The sequence below is a fragment of the Patagioenas fasciata genome, chromosome 3 (assembly GCF_037038585.1).
Source record: "Patagioenas fasciata isolate bPatFas1 chromosome 3, bPatFas1.hap1, whole genome shotgun sequence".
In the NCBI taxonomy this organism is placed as follows: domain Eukaryota; kingdom Metazoa; phylum Chordata; class Aves; order Columbiformes; family Columbidae; genus Patagioenas; species Patagioenas fasciata.
The window spans coordinates 87,189,329-87,209,908 of record NC_092522.1 but is presented as its reverse complement, the minus strand read 5'-3'; the positions used below and the strand labels follow the sequence as shown (position 1 = coordinate 87,209,908).

The following is a 20,580-nucleotide window of genomic DNA, read 5'->3' as shown; positions in this document are numbered from 1 at the left end:
TTTGGGACAGGGGCAATGAAACAGGGTTAGGAGTTGGTGCTGCTGGGTCCTCACCACTTCTGTGCAGAACAGGACTGGGCCAAGAGGCTTGGTCATCTTATGGGGACCCATTTTCTCCTCTGGAACCAGGATTTAATGATCCTACGGCTGTTACAGGGGCATTGTGAAAGAGAAGTCACCAATGTTCAGATGCTACAAAAGTGTGAATTCCTCCATAATACTTTGCTGCATTTTGCAGAAGGGGAAATTAAAAGGACATAAAAGTGAAAAAAAAGTATTCTTTGAATACAAAGTAATGATCAGTCTAGCCTAGGTTTAATCATCCATACTTGTTTTGTAGAGAAGTAATTGATTGTTGTACCTGTAGCATAGCCTAATTGGGTGGTAGAAAGGAGTCAATTTAGTACATTATAATATGTTAAATCTGCAAAATAAACAGATTATGTGGTGCTTAACGACATCATCTCATGTTCCTGGGAAATTTTCCATGTGTGGTTGAGAACCATAAAGCTCTTTTCTGATCTGTACATTTAATCTTGTTTCTTAGGTATGAGATATTACAGCAAACAAAATTAGTTTCAGCATGTTAAATTTACTATGTGATTTTATTTGGAAATTAGTTTTTTAACTTTCAAAATGAGCTACTGAATATTAAGATTATCTGGTGTGAACCCAGCACACAGAGACACCCTTTTCCTTCATTCCCCAGTACCGCTCGAAGTTGTTCCATATTTACACACATAAAGATTTTATTTATGAACATGCCTCATCCATGTTAGCAACAAGCAATAGATTTCCACTAGGCTCGAGGAGATCAAATTTTCTGCAGGCAAAATGCAAGGCAAAGGGGGCAGGAGGGCATTACACGCACGTGTCCAGTCTTCCCTGAAGAGCTGCTGGCTCTGTTACCCATGCCCAAATCTGATCACAGCCGACAAGGGCAGGGCAGTGTGTGCCAGCGCTGGACCCAGATCACCTCCTGGCTTTGGTCCAAAACCTGTTTTTCTTGAGGAATCTCACTAAGAGAACACCATCTCGCTGCTGGTTCTTATCTGATTATCATCAGAGTAATGTGATACACAACCACCTGCGCACCAAATAATCAAACCTGAAAAAGAAAGAGAAGGTTTTGGTGGGAAAACCGGTTCTGCCCTCGGATGCCGTATCCGTTTGCTGGTGATGGAGCTGGGCTGTCTCCAAGCTGTGTCGTGTGTCACTCGGGTTTGGTTAAACCAGATCGCTAGTGCCCCAGCTGCCTTTCTCAAAATCCCCGTCTGTCCTCTCCTCCCAATTCTGCTTTTTTTATTGACCAAGCTGTATTTAAGCTTAGTTATTGCATCAGTAACTCTGTATCTTTTGACCTCTGAGCACCTCTTAGGAAGGTGTGATTTCTGCAGGGTGAGACCCAAGGATGTGTGTTCCACAGTTGCTTTCTGCTTTGTAACTTGCAGGCAGGAGATACTGCACTCCACGTAGCTGCTGCTCTAAATCACAGGAAGGTGGTTAAGCTGTTGCTGGAAGCGGGGGCTGACACATCTGTTGTCAACAATGTAAGCAGGACATCGAGTTCCTTTGGTATCTTGTATTAGAATCATAGAATGGTTTGGGTTGGGAGGGACCTTAAAGATCATCTAGTTCCAGCCCCCCTGCCATGGGCAGGGACACCTTCCACCAGACCAGGCTGCTCAGAGCCCCATCCAGCCTGGCCTTGAACACTTCCAGGGATGGGGCATCCACAGCTTCTCTGGGCAGCCTGTTCCAGTGTCTCAGGACTCTGATGGTGAAGACTTTCTTCCGTATACCTAACTTAAATCTACCCTCTTTCAGTTTAAAGCCTTTACTGCTTGTCCTATCACTACACTCCCTGATAAAGAATCCCTCTCCATCTTTCTTGTAGATCCCCATTAGGAACTGGAAGGCTGCTGTAAGGTCTCCACCAGAGCCTTCTCTTCTCCAGGCTGAACAACCCAAACTCTCTCTTAATGCAGTCTCCCTTCAACACTCTCTCTAGTGTTGGTAGAAAGTACTGGGTATTAGAGTTGAATTAAATCTGGGTAAATGAAAGCAGTTAGTCACTGTGCTTTTGTGCACAGAGCATGTGCTAACCTCGGGTAGAGAAATTCCACATTTCCAGCAGCTTGTGTTTTGAAGGAAATGCCATTTTCTTTTTCATTTCAGGCAGGTCAGACCCCTCTAGAGGTTGCCAGACAGCACAATAACCCTGAGGTTGCGCTCCTCCTCACTAAAGCCTCACAGGTATGTTACGAATCTCTCCCTAACACGCACATACACATGGAATTGAGGCCAGTTAACCTAGAGGGGCCACAGCCCTTGGTTCTTCTGCTCTGAAAGGTGCCAACATTTCTGCTGGCATTGTGTGCTGGCCTCGAGTCTGTTGACGTGGAGCCTTTCAGCCCCCAAGCCCAGCAAGGAGTGCAGACTAAGGCTCAGTATTGAGTGCTGGTAGAGGTCCTGCTGGCATGACTGGCAGAGGATGGAGCAGCCAGAGGTATTTGTTCCCTGTGGTGGCCCAGGGGTTAGAAAGCTGCCCTGTACCCGAAAGCTTCTGGGTTGTGTCACTCTGCTGCCTGCCTCAGACACGTCCCACCTGCAAGGTGGTTGCTTGAAATGGGGACATCTGTCCTGTTTGTACTGTGCTGCTGTGTGTGAAATGATACAATGCTGTTCAGGCTGGAAGGCACACGGGAGGGCTCTGTATTCTGGTATGAGACCAGGTGCGATCCCTGCCCTGCTCCTCCTTGTCACCTCTGCATGAAAAGGGCTTGGCTTGGCAACCAGCCCGAGGACACAGGAGGAGGCTCTCCCTTCTCCAAGGGACAGCGAAGTGTCCTGATGGACTTAGCCATGAAAACACACCACCACCGAGCTATGAGCACCCACATTGCTTGGCCCATCAGCACCCATCTGGCAGTGCACTGTTTTGTATATCGCCTTTTAGCAGAGGTGGTAGGAAAGAGCGTGACATCACTGAGTAACAGTGTGGTCTGCCTTCAGGTCTCACGCTTTAACCGTGGAAGAAGCCTGAGGAAGAAGAGAGAGAGGCTGAAGGAGGAAAGGCGAGCTCAGTCGGTACCACGGGATGAAGTGGTACAGAGCAAGGTACAGCCCAGCGTTATCAGCTACATCTGCTTAAATAAAACCCATCAGGACTAAATCTATTTGAAGCCATCACTTGTGCATGACCACGGCAGCTGTCTGAGGCAGTCTGTCCTGCTGTGCTGCTGAAGAGTTACCCACTTGTGTGCAGAGCATCTTAAAACTGGGAAATGGAAAAAAAGGCACCTTTTCCCCACCTCTGCAACTACTCTGAACTCGCTGTCTTTGCTCCAAGCAGGGCAGCGTCTCAGCTGCTGAGGACACGCCGAGCAGCGACCAGCCACCACAGAGGAAGAGCGATCTGAAGGATGAACCTCGGTCAGCCTCACCAGATCCCAAAGGGAAGAAGAGCAAAAAGAAAAAGCCAAAGGAAAAGGTATCAGTAGATTTAAAACAGTGGAGAGAGAAGGGATAGTTGTTGAGCAACAGCGCAGGTGTCCTGCCAGCATGTCAGCGTCAGGGCAGGAGTCACGCCATGTTCGCAGGGCAGGGGTGGTCTTCAGACAAAACTGATTTCTGGGGAGGAAATTCTGCTGTTGAGGGTCACATGAACCAGATTTGTGCAGAAATCTGGTTATTGTGGTGACTGACAGTAAGGTTGTGACCAGTCATTGCAGCTGGATTGGCGTTTTAATCAGGTTTTTGCCGAGTAGTTTACCAGGGGGCTCATAAATGGGCAAAACGTGTGTATTTTATGCAGGTATCGGCACTCTCAGACCCCATCTCCCCAGCTGACCAGCAGACGCTCCCTCGGCCCCAGCAGAACGTGCCTAAGCGCAGCAGAAGACATCACTGCTCCTCCCCACCGCCTCCCCATGAGGTCCGAGCCTACCAGCTCTACACGCTCTATCGCGGCAAGGACGGGAAGGTGATGCAGGTGAGCTGGGGCACAGTTAGCTGACCGATAGAAAATGCACTTGATTGACTACACTCTTAGGGGCATGAAATCATGACACTGGATTTGTTCTCCTTGTTTGGGCTTCAGCTGCGTTTTGGCCTGAAGTCTGGTACACAATAAGCTGCTTTTGTGCATGTTAAAGGAGACATGCTTAACTAGTTTTGATCTACAGAGTATTTCCTTTTTGGAGATAAGGTGTGAACAGTGATTGGAAATGGCACTAGAATTTTTATGATTTTTTTTTTTAAATATTAAGCATTCTGATAGGAAACGCAAAGAGCTTTTCTAAGGAAAATAAATGAGAGCAGTGTGTGAGCACTGAAGCTTACCACCTAAACCAAGAGCTTGTGTACACTCAATAGGTTTTGTTTCAATTCTGGTTACTGCAACATGTCTTTGGGGATTCTAGGATTACTAGAGGCAGGAGCTGTATAGAAATTCGTTCATAAATAAACCTGGAGTTACCAGCTCATGTGCATTTATTCCAGTTTAGAGACTGATATTTTACTCATTTATAAAAAAGCACGAAACCAGCAAATTAGCCTGTAGACGTTGTAAACATCTGTATTGTTGTTTTCTTAATATTGCCCTCCTGTCAATTGACCTGGGAGGTCAATCCTTTCATTTCAGCTTCTCACATCCATCCACCCACCAGCTTTCCTCGGACCCTTGCTGTAGTTAAGAAATCTAGCAAAATCTAAATATGACTCAAGTCAGACTTCCAAGGTTTTACTGGTCATATTTTCCAACATCTTGCTGTGTAGCTTGGGAAATTTCCAGACAGACAGGGGCACTATGAGATTATCCTAATAGCAGACATCAGGAAGGCTGGAGGACCCTTCATATGTTAAAAGGAACATCTCCCTGCCCCTGGGAGCTGATGGTAGGAGGATGAGCCAGTAAGAAGTAGTTGTGGAGCAGGAAGAAAGGTGCGGAGACCAGACAGAATTTGTGTACAAACCTAATCTATTCGCAAAGATTAGCTTAACAGAGCTAGACTCCTTAGAGTGTTTCCTGAAATACATGGCACTCCTTCTTTCATCCATTCTTTTTTGCTTGTCTGTCTTCTTTGATGCCCTCAGGCCCTGAATAGCAAACAGAATTTCTTAAGTACAAGTATTTCTGAAGTTTTCTCTAGTGCTCTGCAAACCACCTGCCTTCCCATGCCAAGAGAATAACCCCCAGATTGTGAAACAGCCGAATCCCAGCAGGGTGAAGGCAGACAGGAGCACTGAGACCTTGCCACACAGTACACAGAAAAAACAAGCACATTATTTGCATTAGGTTAAAAACCAAATGCACACAAAACCACACACATCCACAAAATCAGATTATTATTTTTTCACAATTCAGAATTACAGCATCGAGACATGCGCTATAGGCCTGTAATGTGGTATCCCCTGGTACGTGACATACATGATTTGAGCTCGTCGCTGCTTGTACCCCAGCGAAATTAGCACTGCTGTGTGTTGGGATGTGCCTGTATAATCAGATCAATCCTTTTCTAGTCTGTGCTTTTCCAACTAATTGCCTGTTGGCTGAGCTACTGTTTGATGTTATCAGGAGGATGAGACTCAGTACATGGTACAGAAGAGCCCAAGACTAACTCGAGGCAGCTGGGATAATGTTCCACATGCGCTAAGAGGACAGCGGGACGTAGCAAGTAAATGTGTTACTCCTTACAGGCACCGATAAACGGATGTCGCTGTGAGCCCCTGATAAATAAACTGGAGAATCAGCTGGAGGCAACAGTGGAAGAGATAAAAGCTGAGTTTGGGACCGTACAAGATAAGATGAATGTTAAGCTGGGCCAGATGGAAACCAAAACTCAACATCAAGTAAGAACATGACCCAGAGGTCTGCTTGCCCACACGGCTATTAGTAACATATCCTAAGCTTAATGACTGTTTTCATTGTCACGATTCGTTTATTGCTTCTTGTGTTGTAAAAACGAACCTGAAATCTAATACTCCAGACCAGGAAGCTGTGACATTCCACAGGGATCTAATGTTGCAAACCACGGTCTTGAGAAAAACACATTTAATATGATAAGCAGCTTCAGGTGCTTCTTTAGACAATAAATCTAAACTGCTTGAGGCCCTAAGAAGGAAACTTAAAGACAGAGGGCAGTCCTACTGCTGGGCAGTTCATAATTGTAATAATCCCTCTTGCTGAATTCTGTTTGAGCTGAGATTCAAGGTCCTCTAAATGATTTTTTATTTTTAATGTAATTGTCATGAATTTTGCAAGCTACATCTAATTGTACTTGGCAGCATTTCTAGAAATGAAGACTGAAAGACAGACTCTACTTTGACTTACAGGGTTCACAGGTGGGGGTTTTGTTTGGTTTTTGACATGATAATCTCAGCTAAATAGTGGGTTTATTCTCCACAGCTTCGTGTTTTAGACAAGCTCATGGCTGAGCGGCTGTCTGCAGAGAGAACAGAGTGCCTTCACCGCCTGCAACAGCACACCGAGCTGGAAAAAAATGAGGGGGAGAAACGGCAGGTAGGGCCTGAAACAGCCACTCCCTGTTCGCTCCGATGGATCAGCTCGAGAGTTTCGTTCCAGCAGGCAGAGAGAATATCGGAGATTGATCTCATCTGTTGAAACAGGCAAAAGAGCTTCAGAGACCCAATTATTCCCATCCACCCCCTGAATCTCTAAGCCAAATTTACAGAGCTTTTGCATTAGAAATGGGGAATATGAAATCCAGTTGCACTCTCGTAATTTGATTTGGCGGGTCTGAAGTGTGGATCTGTAACAAAATATATTATTTCTAAAGCAGTGCTTTGCAAAAATTCCTACTGCTAAATTTTTAACAGTTGTGCTTTTAGCTTTTGCTTAAAGGACAGCTGCAGGAACATCTGCAAAGAGGAACAAAGGCCAAGATCTGTGTTGTGCCTTTTACTTCTCATCCGTATGGTTGTGTGCCCTGGGAATCTCTCCCTTCTCTGTCTGATCTTTTATTCCTCCGTGTATCAAAAGGCTGCAGTTCTTCCCTCTGACTGTGGCAACAGTGCACCATCTCCAAGCTGTGTACTCCTGCCAATAAGCAAGTTCTTTTTGTATGCTTGTTTAGCCAGCATTACCAGAATAACTGTTTCTGTAGAGATCCAGCTCTTGCCCTTCTTGCTTCTGCAAAAGCTCACCATTAAAACATGCTAGGAAATGTGTGCTTCTCTACTCACACTGGTAAATTTAAAATGCAATTATTTTTTTTCATTATTGGTATTCTAAGAATTGAAAAATACGTTTTGTGCTAGTAAAATGTCACGACTTTTTTGAAAGACTGTTCCAAATCTGTGTTAAAAGACTGGTAGCTGTGATAATCCCAGCATAAACTACTGATCAAGATACTTCAGTCCAACATCCACAAAACACTTTTCTCCAAAGAAAAGTACTTCTCAAACTAAGGCAGCTTTAGTTTTTATTTCATAGTAAGAGACGTAAGTATTATCTTGGCTTCTGAATGACTGGGCTTGTGCTCCATCTCCCTGTAATCTCCATTTAAGAAATTAGATGCTGAAATGATAGGCCAGGTGAAGTGAAATTACCATTAAGTGATATCAGCTGTTCTTATTCTCTTGAGTCTAATTGCAACTACTGGAAAAACTGAGTTGGGCTTTACTAAATGCATGGACTAAATGCCCATGTGCATGGGGGGGGCTGACCTAAATTTGCAATGTCATATGAAGAAGAGGGTGAAAGAGCTGCTCATATTTTAAATGATTACTGGCAAATGCCTCTGCAGCTGGCACCTAAATGAACCGAATGAACAGAGGAGCAGAGGTTGGTAATGGTATAAAGCTCTGCCCCAGAGGTGTCTAATTTGAGTTTCACTCCTAAAAAATGGCAGCTTTGACCACATGTGATGTTCCTGGCACTTAGAAATTACTGTTGACTATGACTTAGAGTTCCATTTGAAGTAGCAGATTCAAATCTAAGGGATGGTAGCTTGGACTAAAGAGGGTGTCTTTTATTAGCTAATGCATAGTTCTTCATTTTTTCTGATTTGCAGTCCTTCGAGTATTCCCAGTGGCAGCATGCACATCTGTACAGGGAGCCTAAGCCCACAGATACCTGGCTTGCTTCTCTTTGTCCCTGCCGCATGTCCTCAGCAGCCCAGGAACTATAGGAACTAATCACAGGATCATCTAATTTACAGTCTCTTTCTCATAGAATTCCTTGGTCGATGAGCTGAAGACTTGGTGCATGTTGAAGATTCAGAATCTGGAGCTCAAGCTTTCTGGAGATTCCAGGTCGTCGAGACCAAAATCAACTTTGTCCACTTGTGAGTCTCTCACCGAGACCCTGGATACTGAGAACAACCCCCACAGTGCCAAGGACTGCAAAGCCAACCAGCCCGTGCTGCAGGCAGCAGGCTCCCACCAACATTCCTACATCACGCTCCCAAACAGCCTCTCGGAAGATGGGGGAAGGAGCAGAGTCCAGATGCCAGAACAGAGCTTTGGGCAACAGTTTTGCATTCAACAAGACGGTGCATCAGGTACAACCTCATCAGGTACTTTGATGTCATATTCATTCAAAGGTGAGCTAGTTCACTGAGGGATACTTGATTTAATACCACAAATATTAATTCTGGCTGTATGCTTTCCTCCACCTGTACGCATAATGTCATGGGACCAGAATATACTTCAAGGTAGCCGCTGGGAATATGTAAGACGTGGCTGGGTGGGATTCCAGTGGCTCTTCCTGATGCTTCCACATCACTGTGTCTTTGAAGCCAAGTCCTTTGATGCCCTGCATCACTCTGTTTTCTGAAATTTCTCCAGATTCCCAGCCAGAATTGCTCCCACCCCAGTGTCTGTCAGGAAGGTGTGTAGATTATCCAAAGTCTACCAAAGAAAGTGAACCTAAAATACTAATTTCTCCTGTTAATATTCAAACTGCAGGGATATAGAATAAGCCTCTCACTTTCTCCTTGAACAAAAGCCTGTTTAATTATTAGTTCATTTGACAAGAACAAAACCGGCTGAGAACATTCAAGCCTATTCAGGGATCATGGCCCCCCAAAGATATGGAAGACTCTGGTTCAAGCCACCTCTCTCTGCTTGGCTGGGGAAGCTTTTGAGAAACGAGAGTGGCAGAATGGCCAGGTCTCCACAGGCAAGGAGAGAGCTGGTGAAGCCCCGAGCTTCTGTAAAATCCATGGGATATGGCCCCCAAAACACTGTGGACAGGTGTGGACAGGGGTACCCCGTGAGACTAGAGACAGAAGACCAGACAGGAGACCTTGTGGCAGCATGAGTGTGTGCTGAACCATGTTGAACAGTTTGGCAGCTTCAAAACGTGTTACCTTTGCAAAATTAGTGGGGCTTCAATTCTGGTAGAAGCAGGGGATTCATAAATATCACCAGACATAAGCTGCTTTGGGAATCCGGCCTGATCTTTGTTACATGTCCTAAAGGTTGTTGTCGGTGGTTGTTGTTACATGTTGCTTGGTTGTTGTCAGTCTGTTCCTGTAGCCGCACTGCAGCCACTCGCAGCCCAAGTCAGCTTTTCTCTTCTAATGACTCTTCATTACATCAGCCGACTGTGAAGATGCAATAAACTAACACAGGCCTCTCCAGCATACACAACGTGGTACACAGGCAACCACATTATTCATCGAACACTGATGATTTCTGAATGCTAAAATAAATGTCCAGAGCTCTTAAAAATATGTATGTGTATATTTTATTCTGTAGGTACAGAGCAACAGTTAATCACCGGTGGAGCAGCTTCTTCTGCCCCTGCTCAAGATGTCAGGCCAAAGGACAAAGCTGTTAGTGCCAGCACGTTCTACAGGTTCCAGCAGGAGCTGCCCTCCTCCGAGCTTGTGGGGTCCAAATTAAGACACGTTAAGGTTCAAGCTGCTTTGCAGCCTTTGACTGAACCTGCAAAGGCTGAACCACAGAGCGGCCACTTCATCGACAAGGGAACTCAGACAAAGAAGTCCAGCAAGAGCGGGCAGCCCAGGCACAAAGCTCAGCACCACGTGGGGGCACATCAGAGCCAGGAGCCACAGCCCCCGGCCCCGCCGGTGGGACAGCCGCCTGCCCCCCCGCTGCGGGACACCTCCCAGGCCCTGGAGATCACACAGTACTTCTTTGAGGCCGTCTCCACGCAGATGGAGAAGTGGTACGAGCGCAAGATAGAAGAAGCCCGGTGCCAAGCTAACCAGAAAGCGCAGCAAGACAAAGCTGCGCTCAAGGAGCACATCAAAAGCTTAGAAGAGGAGCTCAGCAAATTAAGGACTAAGGTGCAGAAAGAGAGCTAGCGCCTACCTGGCAGGGAAGGACGAGCAATGGGACTCATTTTGGAACCTGCTGTATGGGAAACTGGAATACTAAGATATATATATATTTGTAGTGCCTGTTCCACCCAAACAAAATGCCCTTTTTCAGGAGTAGAAATAACTTTGGGAACTCCATAACCAAGGAGAATTCATATGCAGACTGTACCGATGACAACAAGATGCTGCAGTTTAGATCCTTTCTCTGTTATTCCCAAGAGTCCGTTAAATGTTGCACTCTCAATTTCCAGGTGCTGCTTGAAAACAAACTGCTTTAGAAACCAAAACAGCTTTCTGAAAGGGAATTTCCTTTTCTCCACATAGGTCACATGTGGCTGGAGGGTTCCACTCTATGCTACATGTAAACACCTGGTGATACCAATACTAAAATAAATCCAGGATGTTTGAGAGCTTTTGACAGAAATTCTGTAGTGATGAAGGGCTACTATTTTAGAATAACTCCCCACAGTCTCTCTCTACCCAGCGGAGAGAAGCTACAGAACCAACTCGGATGACAAGCCCAGGTAGCTGATGGACACCAGGCTCCAGCTGGGCAGGCCGGGCTCCCTCAGAGTCACCTGCTAAGGTGGGTCACCCATTAGGTACAGAGGCTTCAGCTGCCGTTTCCATTTTCTTTTGGTTTTACATAATTAAAATAAATCTAATTTCGCATTTATCTTTTTTTTTTTTTGCCCTGGTTGCAAATCTCCTTGTGGTTACACAGTTGCTGGGGCTGCACTCCAGAAATCTGAGGTTTGTTTAGGGCATGGATGGCAAATATTTTACCATGACCATGCTCTACTGGTTGGGTATAACTTTTACATAAATCTCTTTTCTTTCAAGCCGCAAATGCCTAAATTCTCTACTACTGAAGCAGCTTAAAAGGGTCCTTTATCAGAAGAAGTGAAATCTTGGTTTCCTGTACTCAAATGTTTATTTTTTCTGCAGTCAGGATTTTTTCCTAGACACCGTGTCCAACTGTCTTCCTTTGTTCCTCTGAATGATTCCCTTCTCTGTTTTTTCCCTTGTCTCTCTAAAAAGAGAGGCTGGGCCCTGGTGAGTTTGCAGGACGTAGGACTGCTTTCACAAACACTCTCACAAAACAGAACTCAACAACATCTCAAAGTTTTTATGGATGTGTTTTGTTATAAACTCAAAACTTTCAATGACCAATGTTGTCCAGGCTGACAGACTCCAAATAAACTAGAGGCACTGTAACTCGTTGCATCTAAGCCCCTTTAGGGTTTTCTCCTTACACCTCTGAGAAGGCTCCAGCAGATTCTGTAAAAAAGTTTACTTAACAAATCATGACAGAATAATTGTTCAAAAACAATTCAAACACAAGTTAGTACTGGTATGCCCAGGGAAAAGATTTTTTTTCTGTACTGAGGAGCCCAAAAATCAATACAAAATACAGTACTGAAGACACCACGGACTAATTAGTAATTAAGTTTTCATCTTCTTAACAAATGTAAAAAGAAGATTGTATTATATAACAATATTTTTAAAGTTCCTGTTAATGCACTGTCAAGACAAAAATGTATATCTGCAATTATGGAAATACTAGTTTTATTGCTCTGACTTCTGTAGTCTAATATAGACACTTTCATACGTTTACAGTTTTGTTTAAGCTACTGTAGGAATGCAGCAGCATGCTATTTAAGTTTTGTATCATCTTGAGAAAGTGAATGTTTTGCCAAGCAATTAAAACAAGTGTTGCTCTGTAGTCTGTGGTGTGATGGACACAATCCCCCCCACTTGACTCAGAAGTGGGAGCAGAAAATTTGACTTGCAACATCTAAACTTCTGTTTGTGGGTGTGAAACACTGATGCCGGGTCCAGCAGCTGTCCCAAGGGGCTACAAGGGCTGCTGGCCAGTCCTCAGCGTTGCACAGACAGATTAACAACTGGCACAGGGCTGAGTTGTGCAGCTGATCACACACACACACATGCGCCTGAGCTTGCAAAAGGGCAGGACTACAGCTTGAGCTGAGCTGCTTCACACACACACACTGAAGAAGCAGGAATCACAGAATGTTAGGGATTGGAAGGGACCTCAAAAGATCACCTAGTCCAACCCCCACGCCGGAGCAGGAACACCTAGATGAGGTTACACAGGAAGGCGTCCAGGTGGGTTTTGAATGTCTCCAGAGAAGGAGACTCTACAACCCCCCTGGGCAGCCTGTTCCAGTGCTCTGGCACCCTCACTGAGAAGAAGTTTCTTCTCATATTCCAGTGGAACCTCCTGTGTTCCAGTTCATACCCACTGCCCCTTGTCCTATCATTGGTTGCCACCAAGAAGAGCCTGGCTCCATCCTCGTGACACTCACCCTTTACATATTTGTAAACATTAATGAGGTCACCCCTCAGTCTCCTCCAAGCTAAAGAGACCCAGCTCCTTCAGCCTTTCCTCCACTCCCTTAATCATCTTTGTTGCCCTGCGCTGGACTCTCTCCAGCAGTTCCCTGTCCTTCTTGAACTGAGGGGCCCAGAACTGGACACAATATTCCAGATGTGGTCTCACCAGGGCAAAGTGGAGGGGGAGGAGAACCTTTCTCACAGGAGCAGTAATTTAAGACAGTAACTTCGCTACAGAGCACTGATTTTAGCGCTTTTCTGCTAATTCATTGCTACTCCTCTCTGTAGTCCTCCCTCCTTCAAAACTACTACAGCTGAAAGACTTCTTTACGAAATACTTGCATTATCTGTCTTTCTCTGCAGCACAGACTTGGAGTAAATGTATTTACCTTTGCAAATGATACTTGGCCTGCTCAAGGCTTCTGGCAGGCAAATTTACTATGACAATCCCACAAAGTAGAGGTCAACAGCTGCCCAGGGGGTTGCCTGTCAAGACCTATACCTGGATGAAGTGGCCCCAACACAGAAACATACAAATGGGAGTCAGAGGAGCTGTGCAGGCCCAGGGGTGTGAATGGGAAGTGCTGCCGTGAGGCAGGAGGGGAAAGCTTCCGAATTAAGGAGCAGAAATCAAACCACCAGCTGAAGGGAAAGGGAGGGCTACACGCGAGAACAAGACAACACAAATTATGGCTTTGCTTGGTCAAAATTCCTTTCTAAACAGCATTTTCTCACAATGTGAAAATCAGTCCCCACCACACTGATGTTCTGTCAGTGTATTCTACCTGAAAATCAAGATGTACATATTTTTCACTCCAAATAGACACTCAAAAGCTTCTGTCTATACAAACCTGAACACTTTAACAGCCTCACTGGTTGCCTGAGCCACATTCTTATCTGTAAAGCTAAATAAACATAATGGGAAAGGATTCTACAATGACTTGCAGAATTACATGGCTTTTAAGACAATTTCTGGGGCTAAAATGTCTTATTTTCACATATAAAGACATCCCTTTTCAAGTTTTTTTCAGCTACAACTGAAAATCAGCATCTACGTACAAAACATTTTATTATTGTTTTATTATGTTTATTTGGTTTGAGCCCAAAATGCTTTTTAAATCCCAAATTTTGGTAAAAAAATCCTTGGTGCAGTACAGAAAGAGCTGTTACTACTATGAATGTTACCACAACAGAAAACAGACAAAATAATCTGTTTTGTTTTTATTTTCCATTTCCCTGGCATAACACTGCTGTTGTAATTCCTGGTGCTTTCTGCTTTTCCCACAGCACACGCTACCTCATCCCTTCAGTTCTTTAGAGTCCTCTTAGTCTGAGTGATCTCCACATGGGAAGTAACCAAACTGAGGAAGGGGAGAAAAAGCAAACAAAACCCCCACAATAGCAGATTCCACTGCAACACGTTACCAGGTTGTCACACAAAGGCCGCTATTATAACCACATCCTGAAAAAAACCACTGTGTTTGCTCACAGCAGGTGAAAGTCCAGCTGACAACAAAATTAAGATCAGGATTTTGCCAGCTTAAGTGTTCTCTGAAGTTCCTGAAGTTGCATGTTGCCTTGAGTGATCATCATCCTGATTGCATCCTGTAAAACAAGATGGAATCTTCTGAACTGAAGGTCTGTACACAGGACAGGTTTTGCACAAGCAGGCAGATTTTAACACATTAAAATACATACAGTTCTTACCAGCACTGTTGGGATCTGATTCTTTGTGCGAAGTAGCACTATAGTCCCTGAGCTGGTTAAAATTCAGCTGAATAAATAAAAAATTTATTTTCTCCCAATTCCTTAATGATGCGTTTCGGGGCTGGTTATGGTTTTGCTTTAAACTCAGTTTTGAACTAGATTCACATCCCAAAAGTATCTTTCATCCCCTGTTTTCTACCACCTTTGCAAGTAAGCAGTGCCAGCTGCACAGGGGCATCACGAAGACGGATGCTCCACACAGCACGTGGATGTCTTTCCCAACATAATGTTTACCCAGGTACTGTAATGCTTTGTCTGCACGGCACAGCCACCAGTTCCTTGAGCACCGACTAGAAATAGGAACAAACCAGAAAGCAGAGCACAGGAGACATGCAAGAAGTGTAAAGGTTTCTGCATTTCATACATTTCTTCATAGCCACAACCATCCAATTTGATTTTGCATTAATACAGTTGAATACAGTTAAAACTAAAGATGAAATAGCTTGAGTATAGTTGAAATGAAAGATGAAAAAGGAAGTTATATTGAAGGCTGAGCATTCAGAAGTTTCTGTTAGGTATCTAATAGTCAGTACATTTTTTCTGATTCATGGTTTAAGTAGTCAGGGTTTGTTTGGGTTTTACCTTTTAAAATCCAGATAATTATCTAGAAATCAGAGAAGCATTACTATTGCCAACAGGGAAGATAATATTGAGAGACGCTGCATTATTTCTTCTTACAAATGCTCCTTAAAATAAATCAGTTACAGGTGCACTCTTACCAGCCTAGAAGTGACACCTACAACCCAAAACTCCGTGACAAGCACAGTGTAGCGCACAGACCATTCCTAAGGGCAGGCATGTGTGTTCCTGATCCTCACCTCGTCTGTAGCATCCTTATTTCTCCTGAATTCCTCCCTGGCCCAGTCCTTTAAATAGTGGCGATCTGCCTCAGCAGGGACATCGCGAATGGCCCGCAGGATCCTCCTGTACAGCTGGAGAACCTGCTGCCGCCTCAGGAACTGAGAAGGAGAGAGGGATGTCTGTCTGTCCGCTGTCCCAGGACACTCTGCTGAGCGCTGAACCCCCAGCTGCTTTGTTTGCTTCGAGGGACGTTTAAACAAGACCAAGTTCCCCACTGCTTTTTTCTAACAGATGCAGTATTTGCACCCTAGAGTCCCAGTCCAGGAAGCTTACATTTCACAGAATCACAGAACGTCAGGGATTGGAAGGGACCTCGAAAAATCATCCAGTCCAATCCCCCTGCCAGAGCAGGAACACCTAGATGAGGCTACACAGGAAGGCATCCTGTGTACACAGGAAGGTTTTGAATGTCTCCAGAGAAGGAGACTCCACAACCCCCCTGGGCAGCCTGTTCCAGTTCTCTGGCACCCTCACTAAGAAGAACCTCAGTGGAACCTCCTGTGTTCCAGTTTGTACCCACTGCCCCTTGTCTTATCACTGGTTGTCACCGAGAAGATCCTGGCTCCATCCTCCTGACACTCACCCTTTACATTTCATATAGGGGACACACCAAACGTGCAACACATTTGGGTGCCTAGGGCTGATTGTACACACGGAGTGCAGAAACACAAGGGCGAGCGCCGCCTCACCCTCCCGGCCACCCGCCCGCAGCGCAGCCCCTCCGCTTCCCTCGGCCACGCTGCTGCCGTTTGACACCGAGGCCGCGGGGTTCCGTCAGGACGGCGGCTGCCGGACTGCGGGCACGGCGCGGCCCGGGGGCGGCGGTAGCCCAGAGGAGACCGCGGCCCCGCTGCCTCCGCCCCGCAGAGCCCCCCGCGTCAGACGGGCCCGAGGCGGCTTGAGACCCCGCTCTTACCTGCTTCAGCGTGAGGGCACTGGGCGGCAGGCGACTGGCGGCCATAACGCGCAGCTCCGCCCCGCCCGCCGCGGCTCTGGGCGCAGAGCCCTCCCCCGGCGGGCGGGTCTCGGCGGCAGCCATTTGCTGCCCCTCCGGCCCGGGCGAGCCTGAGCTGAAGGAGGACGCTCAGCCGGGGGTCGCGGCGGGGGGAGACGCTCCAGGGAGGCTCGGCCGGCCGAGTGCGCTCTGCCCTTCAGCCTCCCCTCTGCGAGCAAGGCGAGGACTTCACAGTATGTTTGGGATTGGAAGGGACCTCAAAAGATCATCTAGTCCAGTCCCCCTGCTGGAGCAGGAACGCCTGGGTGAGGTCGCACAGGAATGTGTCCAGGCGGGTTTTGAATGTCTCCAGGGAAGGAGACTCCACAAGGAAGGAGACCAGTATAGAAATTGAGTTACTCGCGCTTACCCGGGCACAGCTGCCGCCCCTGCCAGCAGCGAGCGGGCTGCGGGAAGGCAAAGACACTTCAGTGAGGGGCACCAGGAACTGTGAGGTGGGTGAAGGGGAGGGGTGAGGGCACGCAGTCCTCTGCTGTTACTTCTTCCGAAACAGCAAACTCCAGCAACAAACCAAGCCCCTAGTAAACAATACACTTGCAGAGAAGGGTCGGTGGAAGGCCGGTGCGGTGAAGGCTATTAGGACTAATATGTTTTAGCCATACAGGTAACAGAACAGCACAGTAAGATCTACGAGTCTACAGGACACCAAGCTGCCTTTTGCATGTTTTTAAATACCTGCAGCTCTGTCCAGACATGTACTTGTTGCTAACAGTGCCCAGCCCTGATCGTTTGACACAGCCATGCTAATGGATGTCCAAGCCCAGCGCACTCACAGAGGTGCCCAGCAAAGAGCACTTAAACAATTGCTTTTTCTATGTTACTCAATGTTTCCCTGTACAAAACTAAGTGCAAGCATTTTGGTAATTAGAGAAAAAACTCTGTTTGTTAAAACGTTTGTGCAGTAAATACTGCCGATAAAATTGTGCCTTAGGCTATGACAACATCCCTGCAACAAACTATGCTGAAAGTGTATCCTTGCAATATTAGATTTTTAAAAAAATATTTTCTCCAAGTTTCCTACTATGAATATTCAGTACAAGTCTGAAATAGAAATACATCCTGGAGAATTACCTAATGAACTAAGACCACCTATTTCCACAGCTAAATTTCCCAAAGCACATTAGATATCTCATATATATGTATACAGACGCTTAAAAAACCTGGAAGAACATTATATAGTACCTGACATAAATTCTGATGGGATAGGGCTCCTCTGTTAAATTTTCAGGTGTGAAATTTGCTTACTCAAAGAAACTGCCTTGCTGGGCCATTTCACACCTCTGGCTCTTGCCACTACTTGGACCAGGGGCATTTAAACAAAGTTTCCCCTCAGATTTTCACTGGTAAGAGTCAAAAAGACTGGACCCCTAATCCAGACTTTGTGCTGGCAATATTCGCATAAAAGGAGGACCAGTGCTGAAGTTACATAAACCACTTATGAAAATTCCTATTTGTGCACTGCTAGAGAATGCACAGCATTTCCATGTGGGAATCTGGGTTAATTTATTCAAGCTTTGATCAACTGCAAGAACAGTCATCATAATTACAAACAGTGGTACCTCTTTTTATTAGTACAGACAATATAAGATGCATAGCTTTTGCAACGAGAAATCATGTGCATGCTCTAAGACACTGGATTAATGAAATGTCCTCAATGTCTGCCTTGGACAGAGGGGCAAACTTCACAGTGTAAACTGATGATACAGGGATGATCATATGACATTTTTCATAAAAATCCCTGTTGATTTAGTCAAAAATCAGCAATTTTAAATAGGATGTGTTAAACTGCAGAATAGTTTCTAGTATTCAAGTACTTTGGTTTTGGTTGTTTAAAACCATCTGCTTCCCCTGCTCCCCCACTCCGCTCCTTCCCAAAGAGGCACCAGCCACATGGGTGAAGCTAAAAAATGGGGGTTTTTTGCAAGACACCTCCAGTTCTTCTAATGCAGAAATGCCTTCCCAGAACCAAGACTGATTTTTTAATTGCAACAGACAGTGGCAGGAATAATTTTAGCTCTGTGAAGACTACAAATACGTTTTTTTCAAAGTAAGAAATTATTACAAGAGAAGTTGAAGAAAGTTTCACGTTATTTGTGGGAATAGGCAATGAAGGAAGAAGACAGTCTCACCATTGCATAATTGTCCTCTGACAAACGGAGGACACACCTAGATCATTTTGTTCTGCAGTCTGGCTGCCAGAGGGCAGCTCCTGCGCATTAATCCGATGAAATGCTGTTTCTTGTATTTCAGTGGTTCAGCAGCAACCAGGTATTGACTTTGTCTACAAAGAGTCTGAGGCAGTCACCAGTTCGAACCACTGTCTGAGTGCGTCACTGAGAGTTTCTGGAAGCGCGTTCACGTCTCTAAGGATCATGTAGAATGGGAACGGGAATTCTTCCATGTAAGATCTGATTTCAGGCAATTCCGCAGGTCCTTTGAATATAGGTACTTTAATGTCCAAAATGGAATCCTGTGAAAAGGAATCGATAGGACTACTAAACCTCATGCATCTTTTACAGGCTTTTGATATTATTTATCCTATTTTTCAAATAGGCATAATTCCTCCTCAAATTAAAGCTAACAGCGAGTTTCAAGATTAAAAGCTGTAAGTATTCAATGGTACATCAGATCAAAAGCTGAACACCAAGCAGTAAAATGCTTTTGCCATTTTACATAAAAGTGCTCTACTCAATGAATTATAGGCTAGAAGAGACCAAGCTTAAGCTTCTGTAATACCAAGTTCTATAAATAAATCTCATCTTTCCTTAGTACTTTATGATTTGAGTTTTATACATTTGATGCCTTTGCAGAACACCATCATCTGTAAGCTCTTTAGGGCCAAGTTCAACTTGCATTTGTGCAGTGATCTAATACAACAAGATTCTCTAGCAAATTATTTTATAATATTTCAATAAATACTACATAGACAAAAATCAGATTAAACTCCAGCTGTGCTTCTTGTAAAGTAACTTCTTAGCTGCTCAGCATACAAGCTCACAAAATTAATAAAGCTTATGAAAAATGCATTTCACTGCCCAGAATTTTCACTTAACATTATAGACAGGTTTCATCAGAGCCTTAAATAGTCTGTCAGTAAGAGGACTGTTTATTTTTCAATAATAAATATAGCAGATGACTTTTGCATAGAAAAATAGAGATCTAGGAAGAAAATGACAACTACAAAATTAGAGGCCTCACCACCTAATTCAAAGCAAGGCTTAGGTTTGCTCAGAGTCGCCCTGAAAAGCTCCCAGATATTTCAGCTTCCCAGCCAAGGAGATCCAACAGTTTTCTTTCCCAGCTACCAAATACAGGACCCAGCTTTCCTAATTCAGGCACTAAATAACTCTCATATGCTCCTTTGTGTCTCATGTTTCATCTCATATTTGCTCCTCCTGCCATATGAAATGGAGACTGCTGTCAGAAATGATCACTTTGAATCAAAATTGAGATGGAACAAAGCATCTCTCAAAGTCTGAATTTGTCAGCCTGCCAGCTACTTCTCTGGTGGCTAAAATTTACAACCATTGTATGTTGAGACAGGAGCTCTTACTTAGACTTTCTGTGGCACAGAAGATGAATGTTTTTTTAAATACAAGAGAGGATAAGCATCACAGTAGGGAGAAATCATCTGACAGACATTGTGAAAAACTGAAATTGGGTTAAATACGTTTGACCTCTGCAAAAGATACAATAGCTGTAAAGCACTGCAAAAGCCAAGATTTGTATGTGTCTCATTCACTGCACTTGAATACCTTTCTCTTGTTCACTTACTTACCCGGGAATTAGGATTGTCCAACACTACAAAAATAACAAAGATATTGGCATTCTGAGCTGCTTGAACTGCTGCTGTCACTCGTTCCTTGCCTTCCAAGAAAAGGCCTCTTCCATCAGATACAATCAAAAGCAGCTGTGCTGTTTCTGAACACAAAGAACATTTAAAATTCCATTAAGTTACAGTAATTCTTTTTAAAAGGCAAAAAGACTATTTTTTTTTAGTCCTATGGGTATAATGGGAAAACAAGTTTTCCTAAGGAAATTAAGTCTTTATCAAATAGAATTCTGTGAGTTAACATAAGCTGCAGTTACGAGTGGGCCAAGAAAATAAGTTTTTCTGTGTGAAACCACTGAGAATAACTGGGGAAAAAAAAGCCCTGTCCATTAGTACCATAATGAAGGATGAAAGGCATGGAAAACACCTAATGAACTTAGTCATGGCTTTGTCTTTCATGCCTGGTAAGTGCCTGGGAGTTAAATATCAGATGA

The 20,580-nt window shown here is 44.7% G+C and overlaps 3 protein-coding genes across 21 annotated transcripts in view; 1 reads left to right on the top strand and 2 right to left on the bottom strand.

The window, feature by feature from the left end:
• ANKRD6 (ankyrin repeat domain 6) overlaps nt 1-12,039 on the top strand; it is a 106,675-nt gene extending 94,636 nt beyond the window's left edge. For 11 of the 18 annotated variants that reach the window (XM_071806764.1, XM_071806761.1, XM_071806762.1 and 8 more), the window contains 9 exons: nt 1,452-1,550; nt 2,179-2,256; nt 3,016-3,120; nt 3,353-3,493; nt 3,818-3,994; nt 5,701-5,853; nt 6,410-6,523; nt 8,198-8,567; nt 9,727-12,039. In XM_071806764.1, coding sequence (XP_071662865.1) covers nt 1,452-1,550; nt 2,179-2,256; nt 3,016-3,120; nt 3,353-3,493; nt 3,818-3,994; nt 5,701-5,853; nt 6,410-6,523; nt 8,198-8,567; nt 9,727-10,298 — 1,809 coding nt within the window. In that variant the 3' untranslated portion in view covers nt 10,299-12,039. The remainder of the gene's footprint in view (nt 1-1,451; nt 1,551-2,178; nt 2,257-3,015; nt 3,121-3,352; nt 3,494-3,817; nt 3,995-5,700; nt 5,854-6,409; nt 6,524-8,197; nt 8,568-9,726) is intronic. The other 7 variants (XM_071806771.1, XM_065834207.2, XM_071806769.1 and 4 more) reach the window with 5 other exon arrangements.
• A 1,684-nt stretch (nt 12,040-13,723) lies between these two features.
• Nucleotides 13,724-16,353, bottom strand: LYRM2 (LYR motif containing 2). The gene is made up of 3 exons (XM_065834211.2): nt 16,216-16,353; nt 15,257-15,397; nt 13,724-14,276 (listed from the first exon to the last, which is right to left on the bottom strand). Exons 1-3 carry the CDS (start codon nt 16,336-16,338, stop codon nt 14,196-14,198), a joined length of 345 nt encoding a protein of 114 aa, XP_065690283.1. The 5' UTR covers nt 16,339-16,353; the 3' UTR covers nt 13,724-14,195.
• Nucleotides 16,354-17,857: 1,504 nt separating this feature from the next.
• MDN1 (midasin AAA ATPase 1) overlaps nt 17,858-20,580 on the bottom strand; it is a 98,934-nt gene continuing 96,211 nt past the window's right edge. For both annotated transcript variants that reach the window (XM_065833421.2, XM_071806757.1), the window contains exons 101-102: nt 20,093-20,235; nt 17,858-18,784 (exon numbers count right to left, since the gene is read on the bottom strand). In XM_065833421.2, coding sequence (XP_065689493.2) covers nt 18,596-18,784; nt 20,093-20,235 — 332 coding nt within the window. In that variant the 3' untranslated portion in view covers nt 17,858-18,595. The remainder of the gene's footprint in view (nt 18,785-20,092; nt 20,236-20,580) is intronic.

What these genes read in the sequence shown, in the direction of transcription:
- LYRM2 (XM_065834211.2), bottom strand. Translation starts at nt 16,338, where the DNA reads ATGGCTGCCGCCGAGACCCGCCCGCCGGGGGAGGGCTCTGCGCCCAGA. An exon ending in GTGCCCTCACGCTGAAGCAG is followed by an intron (nt 15,398 to 16,215) that starts GTAAGAGCGGGG and finishes TCTCCTTCTCAG; the next exon opens with TTCCTGAGGCGGCAGCAGGT. An exon ending in ATAAGGATGCTACAGACGAG is followed by an intron (nt 14,277 to 15,256) that starts GTGAGGATCAGG and finishes CTTGTTTTACAG; the next exon opens with GATGCAATCAGGATGATGAT.